The sequence below is a fragment of the Myotis nattereri genome, assembly GCF_964212035.1.
Source record: "Myotis nattereri genome assembly, chromosome: 6".
NCBI classification, from domain to species: Eukaryota; Metazoa; Chordata; class Mammalia; order Chiroptera; family Vespertilionidae; genus Myotis; species Myotis nattereri.
This window is the reverse complement of record NC_138081.1, coordinates 69,691,617-69,714,673: the sequence shown is the minus strand read 5'-3', so window position 1 is coordinate 69,714,673 and position 23,057 is coordinate 69,691,617. Positions and strand designations below refer to the sequence as shown.

Below are 23,057 nucleotides of genomic sequence, written 5' to 3'. Positions count from 1 at the left end.
AGGGAGCTAGAATGGAGGATCTAGCCAGCTTCAGTATGACTTTCTCAATTGTATCCTGAGGCAAATAGAAGGCAGCACAGCTTACAGCCACATAGAAGGATATCTGGCCCTTGGTGATGGAATTAAAATTGAAATATCTACTTGAAAATCCTACACTAACTGTCAATACCATTAATGTCCAAGTTCCATCTGTATTTGTCTTGAAGGTAGCTTGCCGATGGTACAATTAGGAGTGGGGTAAATGGAGATAAACTGTTTTAAGTTTCTCAGCATTGCTTCAGGGATGGTATCTATATATATAAAAGCCTAAGTGACGAAACAACCAAACGACCGGTGGACCAGTTGCTATGACACGCATTGACCACCAGGGGCAGATGCTCAACACACGGGATTGGGCTCCCTCCTATCTGGATGGGGCCTGCGGGGATTGGGCTGAAACCAGCTATCTCACATCCCCCAAGGGGTCCTTGATTGCAAGAAGGCACAGGCCAGGCCAAAGGATCCCCACCGGTGCACGATCCATGCTCCAGGCCTCTAGTAGTATTAATATAAGGTTGACTGTAGGGAGTTAAGAATCCATGTTTGATCTTTACAGTAACCACTAATAAAGCATGAAATAATGCATACTTAACGGATAAAATAATATATAAAATGCAATAATACAAAAGAAGGCAGGAAAAGAGGAACAAAGGAACATAAACTGGGTGAGACTAGTAACATAGTTGATCTAAACTAAAAATATCAGTAATTAAATTACATGTAGATGAATTAATACTTCAAAGTTGGAACAATGCAAGTGCTTGGAAGAGGTATACTCAGAATTCTCCTGAAAGTAACTCTATACCCACCAGTAAGGATGTATTTATTAGTCCAGCTCTGCCAATTTGTACCAGCTGAATACCAGCCTTGCCTAGGTACTCACCATGCATATTAAGAAAGAAAAGACCATTTCTGTCACCTTTAGGTTCTTTGTGTACCCTTCTCAAATCATATTCCATTCTTTCCTCTCTAATTGGTAGTGATTATTCTGATTTTTATGTGCATCATTTCCTTGCTTTACACCATATATGTGTCTATGCCTAAATAATAGTGTTGTATTGTTCTTGTGTTTAAATTTTATATAAATGAAATCATATTGTATATATTTATCTTCAACTTTGTTTTTTGTTCAATATTATGTTCTTGATATTTATCTGTTTTTACAGGCAGTTGGAATGTATTCCTTTCTCCTTACATATAGTAATCTATCATGATTATTCCAAATTTTTTCCTGTCTACTGTGAACAAACATTTGTATATGTCAAAGTGTTTCTCTCTCTCTCTCTCTCTCTCTCTCTCTCTCTCTCTCTATATATATATATATATATATATATATATATATATATTAATTTAGAGAAAAACTTTGACACATACAAATGTTTATTCACAGTGTATATAAATATATATATATATATATAGATAGATAGATATATAGAATAGCCAAGTTGCAGTCACTGCACATATCAACTTTATCAGATAATGCTAAATTGTTTTCTTTCTTTTTTTTAATATATTTTATTGATTTTTTACAGAGAGGAAGGGACAGGGATAGAGAGTTAGAAACATCGATGAGAAACATCGATCAGCTGCTCCTGCACGCCCCCTACTGGGGATGTGCCCGCAACCAAGATACATGCCCTTGACCGGAATCGAACCTGGGACCCCTCAGTCCGCAGGCCGAAGCTCTATCCACTGAGCCAAACCGGTGCTGGCAAATTGTTTTCTGAAATGATTATAAACTACCAGCAGTGTACTGTTACTCCACATCCTTGACAACACTTAATTTTTGCAAATCTGTTAGAAAGAAAATGAATTGTGGTTAATTAATTTTCGTTCATGTCCTGCTTCTCAAGGACATTAAGCATCTTTTTATATGTTTATTTAGATACTATAGAAGCTTCCTTAAGGAAATGTTCTTCAAGACTTTTGTCAAACCTTGGCCTGTTTCGCTCAGTAGATAGATGGTCTGCCTGTGCATTAAAGGTTCCTGGGTTCAATTCTGGTCAAGGGCACATACCCAGGTTGCAGGCTTGGTCCCTAGTAGAGGATATGCAGGTGGCAGCTGATCAATGATTCTCTATCATCATTGATGCTTCTAGCTCTCCCTCTCCTTTCCTCTGAAATCAATAAAAATATATATATTTTTAAAAGACTTTTGTCAATATTTTGTGTCACTTTCTTATTGATTTGTAAGAGATTTTTCTTAAATTTATTTTAAAAACATTTAAATTCTATCTTTTGAATTAAATTATATATCCTATCTCTTTTTGTTCATATATTGAATGCAATGATCAACCAGCAAACTTGCTAAATTCTTATTATTTCTAACATTTTATGCATATAGTTTTTGGTTTTCCTGTTCTTATCATCTGTGAATAATACATTTTTTTCCTTCATTAGCCTCACAACTTATTTGTTTTTCAAATTTTACTGTGTCTGCTAGTACCTTCAGCATAATGAGTTGTATCATATCTCCAGTTCAGGTATGGGTGACAGATGGGCACACTTTACATTATGGCATGCCAAGGTTGGTTTGAAGGGTTGCAGTGCCCCTCCCTCTTACTCTCCAATAGCATCTCTAAATCACTCAAATGAGCATCCTAAGTCTGTGTTTGCTAAGCAACTACATTTTACAATTACCCCAGTCCCAATACCACTTCCAACAAACTGCCTTTCCAAACCTTCCCAATACAGGATGATATGTGCAATAATACATTTACAAGAGCAAAAGGAGTCTGAGGAAGATCTCGGTGGAAATTACCTCTGAACATGATTTTGAAGGACCAAGAAGGAGTAACAAGTAGAAAGAGCACCTGCGCTTTAGTATAAAATGTAGAGATGGGGAGAGGATTTGCAAGGCTTGGGGACCAGTGGAGCTAGGAGAGGGTCCTTATCTGGAGACACAGATAAATCAGGACACAGAGGTCACTGCATACTATGCTAAAAAGCTTGGGCTTCAACTGCAAATAGGAAGGAAACACCTAGGGGGTTTAATGAACTAAAATCAAAGAAAGATCATTTTGTTTCCCCTGTGGAAATTGGTCTGGAAGGGAGACATTAGCGGAGGAGGGACAACCCAAGGCAAGTGAGTAGGAGACATGCTCAATTTATTTATATCATGTTACTTAGTTCTCTAATTTACACTCACCTTAAATGCTCCACAGCATTTTTAGCATATGATACAGACCATTCTGCCTTGGCATATTCTTTTCATTATACTAGTTATTTTAGTGCTGTTTGTACCTTGCAGTAATAGTTATTGGTGTGGCTTCATCGTAAAGTTCTTTTGCAGAAATCTTAAAATTTTCACTGTAATTGCCAAATTGGCAAAAGCAAATTTTGAGGCCATCTTCCTGGAATGGTTTTTAAGTCAGTGTGATTATTTCATTACAGGAAGTAGATCTTGTGCTTTTTATTCAAATGCATCATAAAAACAACCACTCATTTAATAAGATAATGCACCAAGAGCTGTGGATGCTTCCGTGGTTAATGAATGTGGCAGGATTCTTTCCAAATCAGCAACTCTGAACAGGAGACAAACAGTGGTATTTAAACAATGAAGAATTCTGAATAAGGAATTAATGGGGTGGAGAATTGCTACTTTTAAGATGAAAGGAGCTCATAACTACCTCCACAGTGAAACAATTTCTATTCAAAATGAGTTTTCTGATTTTTAAAAGTGAGGCATATAGCTACTCTCTCTCTCTCTCTCTCTCTCTCTCTCTCTCTCTCTCTCTCTCTTACACACACACACACACACACACACACACACACACACACACACCCCACAAATGGAACCACATACAAGCCAATTTCCAAAGGATAAAGATATAGCGTGCTTTCTAGAATTATTGACCACAGTGAAACCTATTGTGTTTTTTGTATTGAAGGTTCTGCCCTGGCTGCACCTTAGCAACATCTCCTTATGCAGTTACTTCTTTCAGGACCTTAAAGAATGATGTAAACAGCTCCTTAGCAGGGTAGTTTTTACTGAGTCTGAAATAAAACATTTTAGCACTGATTGCTCTGAGTAAATGTGTGTTCATTGGAGTCTTGTGTTTCCTAATGGTCTGTAATTGTAGTTCCTTCACAGTTTCTAAGAATTTAAAAGACAGAGTGAAGAGATAGCAATAGTTTAAACCTCGAATGTACACAAATTAAATATAAGGAAAAGGACATCAAAAAGCTTCTTATAAACAGGTGTATGGAAGCTTTAGTAACTTAGAGTGCTTCAAAAGGTTAGTCGAGGAAGGAAAAGGAAGAAAAAAGCTGGCTCGGTACTTTATAAACTGTTTAAATACTTAAATGTGCAATTCTACGGAGTTCTGAATTCATCAATATTGCTCATTCTTTCCCACTTGAAAGCAAAACTATATGCACAATTATTCCAAACACCTTAATGGTAGAGTTGCCAAAACATCAAATTCCTTGCCATCTGTCAATTTGTTCTATTCAATAAAGTGTATGTTATCTCTAACATTAAAGATTTTATCCCCAACAACATTTGACACATGTACTTAAAATAAGTATTAAAGTATTTTAATAATTTTATTATCAGCTGTCTGGTAATGGTCATATTTCATAAAAGTATTTTCACATAACAAAAGTGGTGATTGCTTTTCAAATTACCTCCATGATTCTTCTCCACACACTATGACAAGTTTACATATTTAAAGAGTTATTATTATCCCATGCAAGAGTGACACCAATGCATGCAGTGATGAGGGCTGTACAATGTGCAACTCTGAGTGCCATTCACTCAGACTGCAATGGGACCAGTGCCCCTGCAATTCTGAATGAGATGGAATAGTGATAGAATGATCTTCCACTATGTACTTACCTCCTTGTTGAAACTCAGTCTGCCTATGAGAGTTGTCAGCATAAAAATGTACTGTGCCTGTGAATAGGAGGGAGCAGATGTAAAGGTTGAGAACTGGTGATGCTGAGCGGCCAATTTGAGCCTATAATCCTCAGATAATATACATTTATCTCAGTATTAGACTGTTCTTAAGAATCTCTTTGGAACATTTATTTTCTTTCTTTTAACTATATTGTATAGCTAAGTTCGCAAAACCTTATTTTCTGAACCCCGTACCAGGGGTTCTCAACCTGTGGGTCGCGAACAATGAAAATACATCCTGTATATCAGATATTTACATTACGATTCATAACAGTAGAAAAATTACAGTTACGAAGTAGCAATGAAAATAATTTTATAGTTGGGGGTCACCACAACATGAGGAACTGTATTAAAGGGTCGCAGCATTAGGAAGGTTGAGAACCACTGCAGCGTATGCAGTGTAATAGCCAAGAGCTTGGTTCAACTAAAATGATACTTATTATTAATCATTGAGTGACTACTAATGGGATTCCCTTGACCATGAAGCACTTTTCAAATAGAAGGCTTCTTGTTCCTGGTGGTGCAGAAGCATAGAATATAAGGAGGCTTTATGGGAAATGAGCTAGAGCTCCACAGATGAAATTTCCCTCGAAGGCATTTATCATATTTCAGAGGCAAGTCCTCAAACTTTATAGGCTCAGAATCTTAATTTTTCTGAGTTCTTTTATCTCTTGGGGATAGATTCACATTATTAAATATCATAGAAATATATGCTGTTTGCTGGTTGGTGATTAGACTACCACTGTTTTAACCACAAATTAGCATTCCAATTAAGTGATAAAAAGGTTATACATACCATTTGTTCTAAGGCTGCAGCCAACCTTCTGTTATCTTAAGAGTATATAAATAAGACCTTGTGTTATTCTTTCTTATCTAGCCTCTTTTTTTACAACTTAAAAAAAAAGGCTGCTTCAAGAAGGGAATGCCCTGTACCAGCCTTAAAAATCCACAGGTGACCACAGTAAAACTATAGATTTATAAAGATAATGCCGAAATGGGAGAGGAAACCTTGGGAAGAAACACTCCCTCAGGCCGGTCCCTTCTCTTTACTCCCAGGAAAGATGGATTGCCCACATGCCTCTCCCTGGTCTCTTTGTCTTGTTTTTCATTCTCCTCCTTGATAAAAGCCCTGGCCAGCACTGAGAAGGGAAGATGGGGTTTTTGAGGACCGGGGAAAGTCCCCCATCTTCTCAAGATGCTGGCACTTGAAAAAATCTCTTTCCTTTTACCAGCACCTGTCTCACGACTTTGGCTATTGTTGCAGCAGGCAGCAGAATTCCAGATTTGGCTTCCCTGTCATTTGGAATTTTGTTTTTCACCCTCTAGAAATACCTCTATTTACAGAGCACAATATCATTGACAAGTCTTCCATTTACAATCCTGCCCCAGTTTTCTGACGCACTGCATCAGCCATGGAAGGAGGTTCCCCACAGAGCCTGCCAGCCCCTTCTGGGGCATTCCTGACACCTAGTGGCTCATGCTTGTGTGTATTCCTGCTCCGTTGGCTATAGCTAATTAGGACAAAGTTAAATGACAGAGAGAAAAATAAACATAGTCAGTAGTGGCAGGAACAGAAGCAGCAGAAATATGGCCTTAGAGATTCACTGCAATGTCAAAATTCAGTAATGAGACAATGGAGGATGAGAGGATTCTGTTGGCTCCTATTGACTCCTGAGCAACCTTTCAGGGTCTACAACCTCTGGTCATGAGGCTCCTGAGAGGATTTCCTGTCTCTTCCCTTCCCTGTGATTCTTTATACTATTTGGCCATTACTTGAGGTAATTTGAGTGAATCTTTGCTTTTCACCACCTTGAAAGAGTCTGATTACATCTATTGAAGTTTTGCAGTCACTCACTGATAATCTCAGAATTTACTCCCACATTTCATTCATACCATATGTGTATTTTCCTTGTCAAACTGTCAAAGGCAAATTTTATGTCCAGATACTCAGGTATTATCAAAATGCTGCCCTGGTATACTGACTAGTTTGGAGACAAACCAGCACACAATGCTGTGTGGATTCCCTTGCAAGCTCTTAGTTTTGCTTATAAGCTGAATTGCCAAATCACAGAGTATTTCTACCATCGCCTTAATTAGTAGGACTGCAATCATGTTCTTTAAAGTACTGTGGCAAGGCAGTGTCCTATTACTCGAGGCCATAACTCTAAGTGACCTGCATTTAGAGTAATATAATCTTGCTGGAATCATTAGTCATTTTCAGCCAATTTAAGCAGAGACTAATTATGCCTGCGGTGTTCTAACCATCATGTAGCAAGGTAGCAGGTTGTTTAACCTTTAAATTTAGGGGGCTCTCTGCCAAATTATTCATGCATGCAATTTTATAGCAACAAAAATGGCACTTAAGCATCATCAAACTTTACCATGTGAGTGACATGAAAAAGTGTCTGTGGCCTGACCTTTCCACCTAAAGCAATGTCTAACTCCCAAAGAGTAAAACAAAATCCATAGTGATGAAGAATATGAGAGAGCCATCAAATATTCTGTAATCAGATGGGTCAATGAGATGAGTCATGATTTTAGTTGGTCTAATTTTTCATCGTAATAGAAAACAGAACAAAGCAAGATTATGACTGTCATCTACCATTAACACACATTCCCTCCCTTTCTCTGTGTCATACTTGCAATCAAGCTACATGTTGCCTTGTCCTATAAGTGTCGGTCTTAGCAGTTTCAAGTTGAAATCTGAAATTCGAGGGCTGCGATGATATTGCTCAATCCAAATGCTTTAAATGCTCAGTGGAAAAGCAAGAATCATCCCTAGGGAGAAGGACAAAAAGACACAACAGGCTATAGGTAGAATTTGGGCAGCAAGAGCTCAGAGATGCAGAATTCCTTGTTCAAAGTTGCCTTTCCAGCCAGAAGTCTGGAACGTCATATGTCCACTTCCTCCAGTGGCAGTGACTCTGAGCCCTCCTAGGTTGCAGGCTGTCTCTGAATAAGAGCTTCCTATTCTCCCCTGCATCAGAGGAGGTGCCACTTATGGGCATCATCCGGTGTGTGGCCTGTTGTTAGGACTTGCCTTTAAAAACGGGGAAAAGGTATTTATTTGCCCAGACATTCACCCTACTTTACCTAAGTGTGGGGAAAACAGGGCATCATTCACTGGCATTTTTCTTATTAAATGGAACACATTTCTGTGTGAGCAGATGAACAGACAAATTCATTAGTCCACACATGAGTCAATGAATTAATGATTCCATTAAGCAAGAAATATTTGTGGATTTAGAAATGCAGAAAAACTGAAATAATGTTTTTCAGGTACATATATCATAAATTTGATATTCTATTCCTATCATAAGCAGCATTTCCAAATAAAACAGGATCTGGCCAGAATGATTTAACTCCCATGATTTGATTTGATTTACAGCTGTAAATGCAATCAGAGCCTTGAGCCCCCCAGAGCATATAATTTTCTAATGGTCTTTGTTCTTCCTGTTCTCACAGATAATAATAGAAAGTCTCAGAAAGGATTCCTTATTATGACATTTTTTTCAGAGAAGTCTCTATCCTGTAGGGATTTCTGCCTTTGCGTATGCACCTGAATGATAGCATTTATTGTGATGATAATTTATTTTCCTAGAGTTTTAAATCACAATTTTAAGCTGCTTTCTCCTCTGGCCCCAAGCCCTCTCTGACTGGAGGATAAGAGTCTTTGCTAGTGATAATTTCCCATCGCTACCATTGTCAGAGAAACAAATAATAAAACCAGCAACACCAGGGCTCTAACAAACTCCCCAACCAATCTCAGCAGAGAAGGGCAATATTATTACACCTTGCTTAAGCCCAAGTTTCCTTCTGTGTGCGTACCTCTAAGTTATGAGCAACAATTTGTGAAAACTGGAAATACATGAACAGGATTTCATACTGGGATGAAAAAAATTACAACAATCTGATATGTCTTTAATGGCTTGCATACAGATTGTATAATATTATATTTTACATATAAATAGTAAGCCAGTTCAGTCCATGAAAATGTGTCTCATATGTATAGCCAAACCAAGCAGTTTGAGATAAACTGGAGAAAAGAAAAGTCATCAGGGTGCGAGAGATGTGGACGAGGAGTGGGGTTAGCAAATTTGGGAAAAGGGTCTGGAGTGAGCACTCCTCACTGCCATAGGGAACCTGCCTTTGCTCCACCATCCCCCTCCCGACTGCTCCCCCGCCCCCCCGCCCCCGCCCCCGCTCCGCTCCCCCCAGCAGGGCCTATGGCATGGAGGTGCTGGGTAAACTAGCTCTGTGTCTGCAGTGACTGCCAATTGCTTATGTCGGGTATCTGGCGGTGAGCAAGGCTGCTCATTCCCAGGACACCCAGACTATCGCTACTCCTATTATATTCTTTAGGAAGGAAAGAAAACAGATACGTGGTTGGATCACTCATTAGTGGCTTAGATAATAGGCTCTGTCTTTCTAGAATAAATGAATCAGGAGAAGTCTCTCTATGGGAGGGTTTCAATCCTTATAAATTATTTTATGTGTCTCTTGAATGGTGATATTGGGGGTCATCCAAACCAGCTAAGCACATCATGACTGCTTTCAGCTCCAAGTCATAATATTTGTAAATCTGTTGAAGAAGTGACCCAAACAGCCCGATCTTGGAGCCCAGAAACTATGAATTTGTACAAGTTTTCAGGAATACTTCCTGCAGGTTCTTATTATTTCTTAAACATACACCTACTTTCCACATACATGGCCAGCTAATCTTGCATCAATCCCTTTCAAACAAAGTGAACTCCACTTCCTGTTGAACTTGTTACCACCACCCCCTCCCTGCCTCCCAATTCTGCTTCATCAAAGTCCCAATCTCTGGGTGAAAAGAGCCCTTCCTGGAGAAAGAGGCCAAGAAAGGCTTGAGCAGAGAGAGGCCATCTTAGTTGTCCATTGAGAGGGAACCCCAAGAATAGTCACATGTTCATGATTGTCCCCTCTCATGTTTCACAATTATACTGTTTTATTAACCCCAGGCACTAATGGAATAGAATTTTGGGGGGATTAATAAAGAGATAGGAAGAAATAATCTTAGCAACATGTACTACAGAGAAAAGAACTCATGTGATCATCTGTCTCTACGTATAAAAACTCCAAAAGGTATAAAAGTGAGCACTGAAAAATCTCCCCTCTTTGGCCCCAGCCACAGTCTTCCCTCTTGTGGAGGCAACCAATGTTATTGGTGTCTAATGTATGTTTAGAGATCAGTTATGTAGATACAAATAAACACCTGTTCTCTTTTCCACTCTCTTTACCCAAACGGTAGCATTCTGCACAGGCTGGTCTGCACCTTGCTCTTTTCTTCCATTGATTTAACTTAGAGACGATCCCCCAACCATAGGCACTGGGAAAGATTTCTCAGTTTTGTGAGTGGATGGGATCCAAATGTGTGCTGTATAAGAAAGGCATAGTAAATGACACCTGTGCTTTTGCCACCTGAGTTTTAAATTGACTGAGAAAACAAAGTGCAAAGCAGATGAAGATCAAGATGTATGTGTTACTGATAAAGCTGATACTGGAGAATGCAGCTCAGATGCACAGCAATGAATTCCTAATACCAAACCCGCAGGCCTCCCTGCAGGGATGGCTGCCTTGAAAGTCTCAGGACCTAACGAACGAGGTGTGAATGTAGAGCAGAGAGATGCCAAAAGAAGAGATAGACAAGGAGCACAACTACACGGGCCCAATCTCAAACTCACTAACTAGCCCAGTCAGTGTTGCTCAGTGGTTGAGCATCAACCCATGCAGCAAAAGGCCATCGGTTCGATTCCTGGTTAGGGCACATGCCCATGTTGCAGGCTGGATCCCTGGTAGGATCAGGAGGCAGCTGATCGATGTTTCTATCTCTCTTTCCCTCTCCTTTCCTTTCTCTCTAAAACTCAATAAAAACATATTTTTAAAAAACACACAACTCACTAGGCAAATCACTTCAGTAAATGGTGAGGCAAAAAGTTAAGAATGCTTAGGAAAAAACCCTTCATGTGAAAACCAACACCACAACCCCAACATTACAACTGAACCCTCATTTAGTTAACTACTCTCTTATTGACACCAAAGGTGCTTCCAATCTTTTGCTATCAAAAAATGTAATCTATATAAATTGTCAATCTTTGTTTTTGCAAAAAAGGAATAAATATGAATACTTGAAAGTAAGTAGCATCTTATATAACAAAAGGTAATATGCAAATTGACCCTAAACAGCTAAACAACCGGGAATGGCTGGTCGCTATGACATGCACTGATCACCAGGGGGCAGATGCTCAACGCAGGAGCTTCCCCCTGGTGGTCAGTGAGCTCCCACAGAGGGAGCTCCACTCAGCCACAAGCCAGGCTGACGGCTGGGAGCACAGCAGTGGTGGCAGGAGCCTCTCCTGCCTCCTTGGCAGTGCTAGGGATGTCGAGGGCTCCAGGGCTGTCAGAGGGAAGTCTGACTGCCAGCTTAGGCATGATCCCCCGGGGAGCGGGCTTAAGCCAGCAGGTGCACATCTCCCAAGGGGTCCCAGACTACGAGAGGGTGCAGGATGGACCCCCCGAGTGCATGAATTTTCATGCACCAGGCCTCTAGTTGTACATATAACATTTCACACATATGGGATTATATCAGAATGATGAATTCCTGGAGGTGAAATTGCTGGTTGAAAAGAATATGTGCATTTAAAATTTTGCAAGATATTGTCAAATTGCCCTATATGAGATTATACCAACCCACTCAGAAATGTGTAAATATGATGTTTTAAAATAAGACTTTTTAATTTTTACCAATTTAATACACAAAATGTGGTAGCTTTTTGATGTTATAATTTTTCTGTTATTGTGAGTAAAATTAAATATATTTTCCTACATTTCAGAACTTTTTTTTTTTTCATGTGAATGCTTCTTCATATCCTGAGTCCATTTTTCTATTAGATGGTAATGGATTTTTTTAATAAACTATTTTTTAGAGTAGTTTTGGCTCACAGCAAAATTGATAGAAAGTACAGAGATTTCCATATACACTCTACTCCCACATAAACATAGCATCCCCATTGTCTACATCCTTTCTTGGGATGTTTTTATATTAATCTACAGACATTCTTTATGTTTTAGGAAAATTCTAATTATGATAAAATTGACATTTTTTTCTAGGTGATGGTAGTTTTTGAAATTGCTTTTGGTGGTTTTGCCATTTATTTTTTAAATAATTTAATTGTCATATTTTTCTATTTTGTCTTCTGAGTTTTCTGTTATTCTTAGGAAGTCCTTTCGTACTCTAAGATTATTAAATTGTCCCAATGTTTCTTCAAGTACTTTTATGGTTTTATTTTGGGTTTATATTAAAATCTTTGAACAATTTGAATGCAACAGGTAAGAATCCAACTTATCTTTTTTTTTTCCTAGATGGCTACTCAACATCATTGATTAATGAATGCCTTTCTTCACTACTTTGAAATTCTAACAATTATTGATCCCAAATTAAAAAGTTACATAAATGAATGGATTACGAAATACAGTTAAAGACCTCCCCAAATCAGAAATCATCTATGTAAAAATGTTTTCCATGTTTGTTCCTCTCCTTAACATGCTTAAAAATAAAGACATTTATTTAGATTCAAACTTATCTGCTTTTTAGTTGCACAGCCTTAGCAGGCAAACTTTTTTTGTGAATATGCCTTTGGCTTTCTTATGAGGATTATATGAGAGAATATGTAAAGTTTGGTAAAATCTAGCAGCCAATGTTAACTTATTCTTTAATTCTTAAGTGTTGTTCTAGTCGCTCCTTTCCCTCTCTCCCCTGTAATGACTTCTGGTTGTGAATAACAAAACCACCATTCCTCTTGTGCTTATGAAACCCCAAAGGAGTAGCCAAAATGCTTCAGCAACCTTTTCTGTGGAAATACTGAAGCAGAGGTTGGACCCCTCCAGATTTCCATGGGACATATTTACATGATTCACATGACTGAGCTTAAACATAGCTTAGTACAAACTATGTGAACACTCTAATTCAAGGCACAAACTCAGAAATAGAGTCCCAACTTTTATAGAAGTAAATAGAAAGATGTTCTTGGTTTCTTATTACATATACCAAGATATTTTGGAAGTAGAGCCTGGTAATACTGGAAGACTTAGAACAGAATAGGTGAGGTATTAGTGTGTTCACTACTATTTCTCAGAAAGGCCCAGAAGGAATCCTAATTCTCAGTCTCATTTTCAAGATGCCCTTCAACTCAACCACCCAAACTATATCAGCCATATTCTCAAATATATCCAGAACAATAGATTTACCAATTTTTCTTGGTATCAAATTTTAGAAAATAATAATACTCAGAATGTTTGTTTGTAACCACAACCATCCTTGCTCCTGCTCTAGTCTTTCTTTGCCTTTGTGGAGTGAAAAATAGCTGATCACCAACTGCTCCTTTATATTCCAGAAAGTAATTTATTAATTGTGTCTCAGCCTTTTCTCATATTATAAAAATACCAGTTCTTTAATGTTTCCCCAAATGTTCATTGAAGATTATTCAGCCAGGAGAGAATGAGGGAATTAAAACCAATTATGATAATAAGGCAAGAAGTAAGCTAATCATAATGAATAATCACTAGTGATTGATGAGTGCACTTTTTAAAGAATTCAATAGTCAGAATGTATAATTATCTTATACACTGATTTTTGGAAAAATATAGCATTTTTTTTATAATACCAGTAATGTAGCATAGTAATTATGTAATATAATTTGGTGTACTGTGAATTTGAGAGTTTGCAGATTAATGATGAAAGGCACAAACTTGTGTTCTACTATTTTGATGCATATATCTGTTTAAATAAATTCAGTCTTAAAAGAAGAATGATTCAGGTAGAACCATAAAATCATAGAATTTTAATACTAGAAGAGACATACAGGTCATCCTAGTCCAGCTGCCTGACTTTACAGATGAGCAACTAAAACTCAAAGATGGAATCAAATTTGCCCAAGTCATCCAGCATGCTTATGGCCCAGTGGCCCAAGCACCAAGCAACTGACTGTTGGGCTAGCATTTATTTCATATCATTTACTTTTTAATGCAAACACTTATTTGAATGACAGAGGTATTGCATCCATACATTTTGCACTAATTTTTTTTTAACTGATGACAACAGATTTTATAGCATTTTCTGGCCTACAGTGTGGATATGCAAGGATTACATTGCTCCAGATTTTTCCAGACAGTTCCATTTTCAAATCCTCTGTTTTCCTCAGTGTCCAAGTGAAGCTTGGATACAAATTCAGCCTTTTCACAACCTTATGTATAATAGATAACCTGTAAATGTCTCTTGACTGATGTCATAGCTTTGCTGATTGGGTCAGGCAACCCAATTTCCTCATAATAAACCAGACATGGACCCAGGCATGTGTTCAATTTAGCATTCCTATAAAAATCAAACAAACAACAACAAAAAACCACGATCCTAAGCCCCATTTGAAAAATGTGCTCTGTAAATAGCAAACCTCATTCTAAATGTGTGCTTGAAATCTTAGTTACCAAAACAAATCTTTAAACTACATCCCTCATGTCAAGTGGGGATTGAGTTTTGACAATGATTACAGGCTATTGTTTCAGAAAGGAGCAGAGAAAAAGAGATGGGTGGGAGGCAAGCTTGCATGCTAAAGTCATAGAGATAAGCTGGGGTGCTGCTTTTCCCAGAGTTTCAGCATCCCTTCATTTTTCTGTGTCTGAAGACTTCAGTGTTTTCAGGCCTGACGCATGCGGTAAGATATCAGAGAAGATAATACGTATATCTTTGGCAAATTGGGTAGGAATTATCTGGTGGATGTGAGCAGTAGAAATTGATGTTGATTAATGACCTGTTCACAACAGTCCCCTTGCATTATGGACTCCTGTCCTTCCCCAGCAGACACCAGGACTTTCTCTAAAGCAATCGCAGAGGTCTCGCTGGAAGGAAGGAATGAATGTAAGAGGGTTTATTATCGCTGTCTGGCCACTACTGTGCCGACAGTCCATAAGAGACTGCACCTGATCCCCAGTGGCTGCGGTAATTTGGTTATAAATGAGTCTACTCTCTGTGGCGTTGTTCCCTGGAAATGACTCCTCAGGAATGCGTCCCTCTCCACCACCTGCTTCAGATGCAGGCTTGTGAATGGCAGTCACAGAGGGGGTGGCATTCTCACCTCTACCCCCTTTCAAAGTATGCTGTGTATCAGAAATATGCTTTCTGTTGAGTTGCTGGAAACTGAAAGTGTCTGGTAATGCAAAGCCTCTGTAATGTTTCAGCATAGAATCAAGAAAGGTATAACTTATATTCCCTTAGAAGGGCTTTAATCTGAGTCAATGATTATGAGGAATCTGGCTCTGGGATTGCCTGCCTTTGTCTCTGTGTTTCAATTGCTGGAGTGGGGACCCTGGGAGTCATAATCCTGCATTCCAGGGTCAGACTGTAAGTGCTAACGACACAGGTGTATTTCTGTCTCCAGAATGCAAACAGGAAATGTTGCCTTTCACCCTTATTATTTCCCTTGTACTTTCTTTCACACAATCGCACACACACACACAAACCTACACACAGATGAGGAAAGCAGTGTAAAATTGTACTTTTCAGGCATAGTATGTAAAACAACAGATGTAATTTTTAAAAATATGATTAACTTGTATTAACTTGTATGACATTTTATGCGTATAAATTCAAATTACATTTTATAAATATTGTGCATACATCTTTTATAGAAAATAAAATCATATGAAATAGAATAATGATTGATGAAGATGCATGATCTGGTATTTTTGAGAATACAAGCAGCCTCTTTATGTATAAGAAGCAATTTCATTCATTGACTTTTATCTTCCCTTCACTCACCTTAATGGGGAAGAACTCAAGGTGTTCAGGTGAGTAATTTTATCATAACAATTTTGTGTAATATACAGAAAAAGCATTCTCACCTTTCTTCTCCTGACCCATTAATCTCACTGGGGGACTTGCTTTCAGCATGATCTATTTATAAAGTCAAGGAAAGGGAGAAAATAAAAGGGAATTTTTTTCAACAAGAGGATATGGACTCAAACTTCAGCTCTAAGAATTAATGTTATGTGGGGGAAATATTTTTGTTTAAAAATGCTAACCTCCAGACCCACAGTGGCTGGAGGAAAATTCCATTTATCAAACAGCAGGAATATCCATCTCCCTCCCACCTGTCTGGGTAGCTTGGATGGCTGATTAAAAGCCAGGGACAAATACTGTCCCCAAATGATTTTTCCAGGAAATGGGTAAATCTCGCTTACTGAAGAATACCTCCAAATGGCCAGAAATATGCAAACAGACTTTCAGGAAAGATGTTGCTGTGTGACTTGGAAAGGAGTTACCAGAGTTTAGCAGAGTAGAGAAGGCTGCAAAGTCCAGCTTCAGGTAAGTCTGTCTGACTATGGGATGGACCTACGGGCAGTCCAGTGGGCTCAATGACTGTCCTCCCCCTCCTATTGCACAACAACAGTGTTCACAATCCAACAAGCCTTTGCAAGTGTACAGTGTGGAGGGTGCTGTTGGTACATGTTTTATGGCCAATGTGCACCCTCCCGCAAATGCTACACAATCTTATGCAAACAAACAGACACACTCCTTGTACCATCTGTAACATAAATATATCAAGATGCATCACACAAAGACTGGGTTTGAATTTTAGAAACTAAATGATCATGCTTCTTCCCATGTCTCTTTTCTCAGTCTCTTTTCTCAGAAGCACAAGTGGAAGAAGTTTCTCCTCTAATGTGACTTTTCCTCTAAGGAGGCCAGACCTGTGGGAGAGAAGCCGGAAGTGCCAATCACACACCTCTCAAAGGCTCCTTCTTTTCTTCTGTCTTCCACATCGACTCCTGGGAGGCTGATAGATGCAGCTCACATACAGTTTTGAATTTCTCTTTTAAGTTTCAGTGACTTTGCCGGCATGACAAGGTGTACAAGTGTTGCCAAAATCAATACATAAGACACCATGTGTCTTAGAACAAGGAGCGTTGGGTGTCTGTTTCCCATAACTTCTTATTTCTGTGACAGGAACAATGCTGACTGCTTATAAGTCTGTTCTGCTTCTTCATTCTTTTAGCCAAGAAATGTGCAGGTCTACACTTTCACTTGTTGAACAAGGTCAATTTTCTACCTTTTATAGTTGGGAGAAAATGTAATTTCTAACTTTTGTATGGGCAGGCCAGATGAGGAGCCCTGACTCTAGGGACCAACAATGTCATGGTCAGAGGGCTTCAAGGTCAGCCTGTGTTCAAATCCAGGCTCTGCCACTTGTTAGGAGGCAAGTTGCTTCACTTCTCTGAGTTTTGTTTTCTGACTGTGTAACTTTCGTACTTTTTGAACTTTGTTGCACGAGCATAGTTTACTTATTCAGAAAGAAAGAAAAATATTTTTAACAACGAAACTGAACCAGTGTGCTATGCAGGAGGCACCAGAAGAGGGAGATTGTACAGATGACATCATAGTAATCGGAGCAGAGATAAAGAGAGCCTCCACTTGAGAATGAGCAGCGAGGATGGATCAGAACACACAGCTCAGGCTGTGAGGACTGAATGATGGAGGGGAGGAGGTCGCAGCTGTTAGAGGACTGTCTCAGGAAGGACGTCCAAGACCCACCTACTCTCACTATCCCTCCTCCACTCTTTGCTTTCTCCTCCTTCTCCCTTTTTCATTCCTTTCTACTCACCCTGAGGTTTCTTCGATTAATTCCAAATCAGAACTCATCTCCTCTCTTCCTGATCTCTGCTTTCTCCATCTCACTAGAGAATTCTGAATGCAAATGGTTTCCAACACATTTTAAGGGCTTTTCTGCCATAATTCCTCCCTTCTGCTACAGTGGAGCCTATCCCTCTATCACTTCTAGCTTCAGAAAAGTGGTAAACGATTTGCACAGACGATGGTGGTAATAGCTCCTCTTATCTCAGTCCCAGGGGTGTGGCAAGCACACCTCAGTGACTGCAGCTTTTGCCATCAAGAGTTGGAATCTACTTCTTCACCTTTTGATTCTGGGCTGGTCTTGTAATCATAGGCCAGTAGCTTGTGGTGAAAGTGACGTTGTGAGAGTTCTGAAGCTGCTGTTCTCCCCCGCTTGGAATGCTGTTCTGAGTTCACCAGGTCAATGCAGCCACCCCCACTGTGTCCCATACAAATTGCCAGAAATGTGTGGGGCCATCCGAGACCAATGTTGAACTGCTAGGTAACTGCAACGTCGTGATAACCCTGGCAAGACCAGCCCGAGCTGCTGAACCACAGAAGCACAAACAAATCAACAATGCTCCTTTTAAACAACTAAGTTTTGGGCAGTATATTATGCAGCCTTTGAACACCATGGCAAGGATTCTGATTAAATGTGGTGTGAGAACACTCCCTCTTGTTTGTTGTTAGGCGTAGCTGTGAATTCACACACTGGCAGTTGGCAGTCACGTTAAGAAGGAAACAGCAGGTGAGCAGATAGAAACCCCGGGCCTGTCCCAGCTGGAGCATGTCCTTCCCAGACATAGCAACCTAATTGCCAGTAGCAGTTTTCCTCTGGAAGATTTAATTTTTCAAATACTGAGTAAATCTACATAGCAGAGGTCACAAAATTTCATTCCCACCGTTCATTGGAGGTACATATCAAGACTCACGTCCATGATTTTCCCCAATTTCTATGTCTTTTCCTGTGAGGAAGACAGGCACCCTAAGCAATGTTTTGTCATCTGTGGTCTGGACATGCCATCTTGAATTAGAAGTAAAGGGAGGCGAGTTAATGTTATCATTGGTAAAAGCAAATGGCACGTGGAAGAGGAAAGAAGGAAAACAGGAGTGATGTGCACTGAGCTGACGTTGCCGCAAATGACCCCTAAAGTCTAAAACTGAACACAACTCCCAGGAATTAGACTTGAGGTTACTGTAGCACAGGGCACAGAAATGCAAACATCCACAAGGGTGAGGCGTAGTAACATACATCAGCGCTGTCCTGGGTGAACAATAAGTGGTGATGCCTGTTGCTTACAGAGCAAATGCGGTGTGTGAAGGGGACAGTCACCACTCTGCCCTGCTGGTTTTGGGGGAATAAAAGCCTAATGATACAAAGATCTCCAATTTTTCAGGCAAAGCTGGACATTTGCATTCTTACATGAAGTCACTGAAGTTTTAAATGCTACTTGACATATTTTAGAAAAATGTAAAACCCTGGGAGGGCCACACAAATCATGCCTATAGGGCACTAGTTTGTGACCTCTGACACCCATAGTTAGAAATGATATTCACTATATTTAACAGCTGGTAGGTTTACCATGTTTAACAGTTGATGTGTCAGCAATAGCCATAGTGCTAAGCCCTGCTTTCGTTGCCGGATTATTAGGAATTGTGGAAATTACCGGGACAGAAATTGGGCAGCTGGGGCCATGGGCTGGGGGATCCAAGAGGAATGACTATTTTGCAACCGGTATGGAATTATTTCAATATCTTAACAAAGGATATGTGCCAGATGGTTATCAGCTCTGTAACAAAAATAGTGACTTCACAGCATCTAAGTATTTGGTGTTTTATTTTCAGCTTTATTGTTGAAAGACTAATTAAAGTATTGCCGTTGAATGTTATAGCAGTCCTTGTTTTTACTCCCAATGCCTCCTCTAGTGTCAGCATTTGTCTCCACGGTACTTATGTTTTTATGAAGCTTAGATTGTGATGCAGTGGGAGAAAGCAATATCTTTGTAAGCCAAGAATTTCTTTTAAACATGAAAATGTTTTTAATAAAATCTCAGATCCTTTGCTTTCCAATTTATAGAAATATCGAGTGGCTGAGTGCTGGTTATAACCTAGACAACTGAAATTTATGGCTCAATCAGTCAAATATTTACTGAATATCCACTGTGTAGCGAGCACTTTGCTGGGGTACATCAGGGATTCAAAAGAACACCAACCTGTACAATGCCATCACAATTCCATGAGAAAACAAAGAGATACCACAGCAATATTTTACATATTTTGACATATTTTAGAAGAATGTAAAACCCTGGGAGGTCCACACAAATCATGCCTATAGGGCACTAGTTTGTGACCTCTGATAACCATAGTTAGAAATGATATTCACTATATTTAACAGCTGGTAGGTTTACCATGTTTAACAGTTGATGTGTCAGCAACAGCCATAGTGCTAAGCCCTGAATCAGAGTACAAGGTAGAGAGAGGATTGATCTGAGTAGAGGTGTTTGTTGAGGAATGATGACAGGAGGTTGAGGAAGGTAAAGAAACAGTAATTCTGAACTGATGCACCTTATCTTCAATCTAACTACATGGAACAGACTGAAAGATGTCAGAGGGGAGGGAGGTGGGGGAGACTGGATGAAAGAAGGTGAAGCGATTAGACAAAGAACATATATGCATATCCCATGGACACAGACAACTGTGGTGAAGGCCAGAAGGAGGAGATCTGGAGCTGGGTGGTGATGGGCAGAGGGGGGTGATGGGAATGGGGAACATCTGTAAAAATATCACCAACAAAATTAGATAGATAGATAGATACATAGATAGATAGATAGATAGATAGATAGATAGATAGATAGATGATAGATAGACAGATAGATGTTTGTTCTATAACATGGCCAAGACTAGTTCCATCATGCCTCACAGTGCTTGTTAGAAACCCAAGTTTCCCAGATCATTCTCCATTGTTCCAGCATATAAAGTGTTGGGTATATTACCTAGCTTTCCTGGATTTCCACCCGACCCTGCCTTCCCACACTCTTGGATTGTGCCCTCCCTAGAACACTGAGTCAACAGCAGCTGCCTCTAGCAAGCCTGTCTCTTTTCTGGACATTGCCTTCCTCATCTAGACATAACTGGATTGAGCTGCTCCCTGAGAACATTGGTGCCCTTGGAGAACCATCAAATAAATATCCACCACACTGACCCTGCCAAGGGCCAGGACCAGCAGATTTTTATGTCTGCCTTGCTTTTCATTCACTTTAAAAAATCTTTTATCTTCCTTGTTTATTAAAACAAAACAAAAACAACTAAATCAAAACACAGGTATTTTGAAAATCAGACTCTATCATATTGCCCCTCCTTGTTGCTGTTAGCAAAAACTCACAGATTACACATATGTAATACCTTAATCAATAAAGAAAAAAATTCAAAAAACTTATAGACTATACCCATGAATACATTAAAACTGGATCGCTGTCTTCTCCATGGTCATTTCTGTTACTGTTCTGTTCAGTTTCAAATTTCGAGGAGAGGATGTAACTAACACTGTGACTTTGTAGTTTTGTGACCTCCTCAACAGCTATGAGCTCTTTCTCCATATCTCAACCATCCACTCCATGGATCTATTACAGATTTTATCACCGCCCTAAATCTCGCACATCTGAAACTCAATTTCAGACATCTGAATTCCACTTGTTAGAATGGGTATTTAGGTTGTTTGCATGTCTTGGTTATTGTGAATAATGTTGCAATGAACATGGAGGTGTAGATATCTTTTTGAGTCTTTGAAATAGCGATTTCATTTCCTTTGAGTATATACCCACGAGTGGGATTGCTGGATCATATAATAGTTATAGTTTTAATTTTTTGAGGAAATTTCACACTGTTTTCCATAGTGGCTGTAGCAATATACATCCCCACCAACAGTGCACAAGGATTCTCTTTTCTCACAACCTTGCCAACATTTACTGTCTCTTGTACTTTTTATGATGGCCATCTTAATAGGCATAAGGTGATAGCTCTTATTGTTTTGATCTAATTATCCCTGATGATTAGTGATGTAAAGCAACTTTTCATGTACCTGTTAGCCACTTGTCTGTCTTCCTTGGAAAAATGTTTACTCAAGTCCTCAGCCTGTGCAGAGATGCTGGGTAGACTCCTGGTGGTGTCTGCAGGCGGGCTTGCCGCTGGAGTCCTTGGGTGAATGGATCTGGTTCCTGGGCCAGCATGGGCAGACCTGCTGCTTGGGTACAGGGGAATAAGCCTGGTGGCTGGGTCTGTAGGGGCAGGCCTGGATCCTGGTTCACTATAATAGCAGACAATGAGGTACTGAGAACTATGGGCTGTTCCTAGCATCTGTGTCTAGGGGACCAGTACCATACTGTTACAGGCTGGAAGCCTGATTTTACAGGAGTCAGCTGGAGCTCAGGCTATGGAAGCCTGCCTGTAATTTGAGACCTTGGGGTCTGGCTTTGAGGTTGGGTCTATGGAAGGGGGGCGGCAATCTGGCACTGGGACAGGCCTTGAGCTTGAGATCCTGACAGCTGGCCTGGCACTGGACATGGCTAGAAGCCTGGGTTTTATTGCCTGACTAGAGGCTGAGTTCATGTGGGCTTGATAGATTCTGGGGCCACAGGAGCTGCCCAGAGCCACTGGAGCCAGGGTTCATGGGATTCTGTTGGGAGTGTGCTGCCATGGAAGCCTGCCAGCACCAGAATGGATCTGGAACCTGGTTCACAGGTACTGTCTGGGGTTACCAGAGCCCCCTCAGGCCAGGGTGGGCTGGGAGCCTATGTTTGATGATATCACATCAGCCATCTGGGTCATGGTCTGCATTGGGAGGCAGCCAGGGGCCTGGATTCATGGGAGCCCATATGGAGAATGATGCCATGGAAGTATCCTGGGGCCATGGGAGCCAGCATATGCCAGAGTAACCTGGGATCCTAGGTTCTGGGAGTCCACCTGTAGCCACATGGGGCTGCAGGAGTTGGCCCAGTGCTGCAGTGGGCCAGCATGGGGTCTGTGGGGAAGTCAGGCACTCACTTCACTCTCCTTCTCCCACGGGCAGGCTGTCTCTCCCTGTGCTGGGCTGCAGGGCTTAGGGGAGAGGTAATATGAATCTATCTTTCCTATCCTCTTTAGTGCAACTAGTACTTCCGTGCTATGCCTAGGTGCTGTAATTCCCCACCTGGAATCCTTAGCTTTCATGAAGATATTTTCATGTTGTTCAAATTTATGTTCCTATACCACCGTTTTGCTGTTTCTCTCTATATTTACATTCTCATCTCTAGAGATATATTGTTGATCCAAAATGAAAAGCTGAATGGCTCACGTTTCATAAAAGACTTTCTTTTTTTACCTGGTATAGAACTTCCCATTGTCTTTTCATATTAGTGATGGAAAGGTTTAAAGTGGAATGGATAAACTACCAGAGGA

General features: G+C 40.0%; 1 protein-coding gene across 2 annotated transcripts in view; it reads right to left on the bottom strand.

The window, feature by feature from the left end:
* EPM2A (EPM2A glucan phosphatase, laforin) overlaps window positions 1-23,057 on the bottom strand; it is a gene marked incomplete at both ends in the record, with an annotated part of 290,693 nt that overhangs the window by 51,589 nt on the left and 216,047 nt on the right. Inside the window, 2 exons of one of the 2 annotated variants that reach the window (XR_013996164.1) lie at window positions 3,283-3,563; window positions 4,880-4,936. Coding sequence is in view for 1 of the 2 variants with exons in the window: in XM_081094313.1 (XP_080950439.1) it covers window positions 4,880-4,936 (57 nt within the window). The remainder of the gene's footprint in view (window positions 1-3,282; window positions 3,564-4,879; window positions 4,937-23,057) is intronic. The other variant, XM_081094313.1, reaches the window with a different exon arrangement.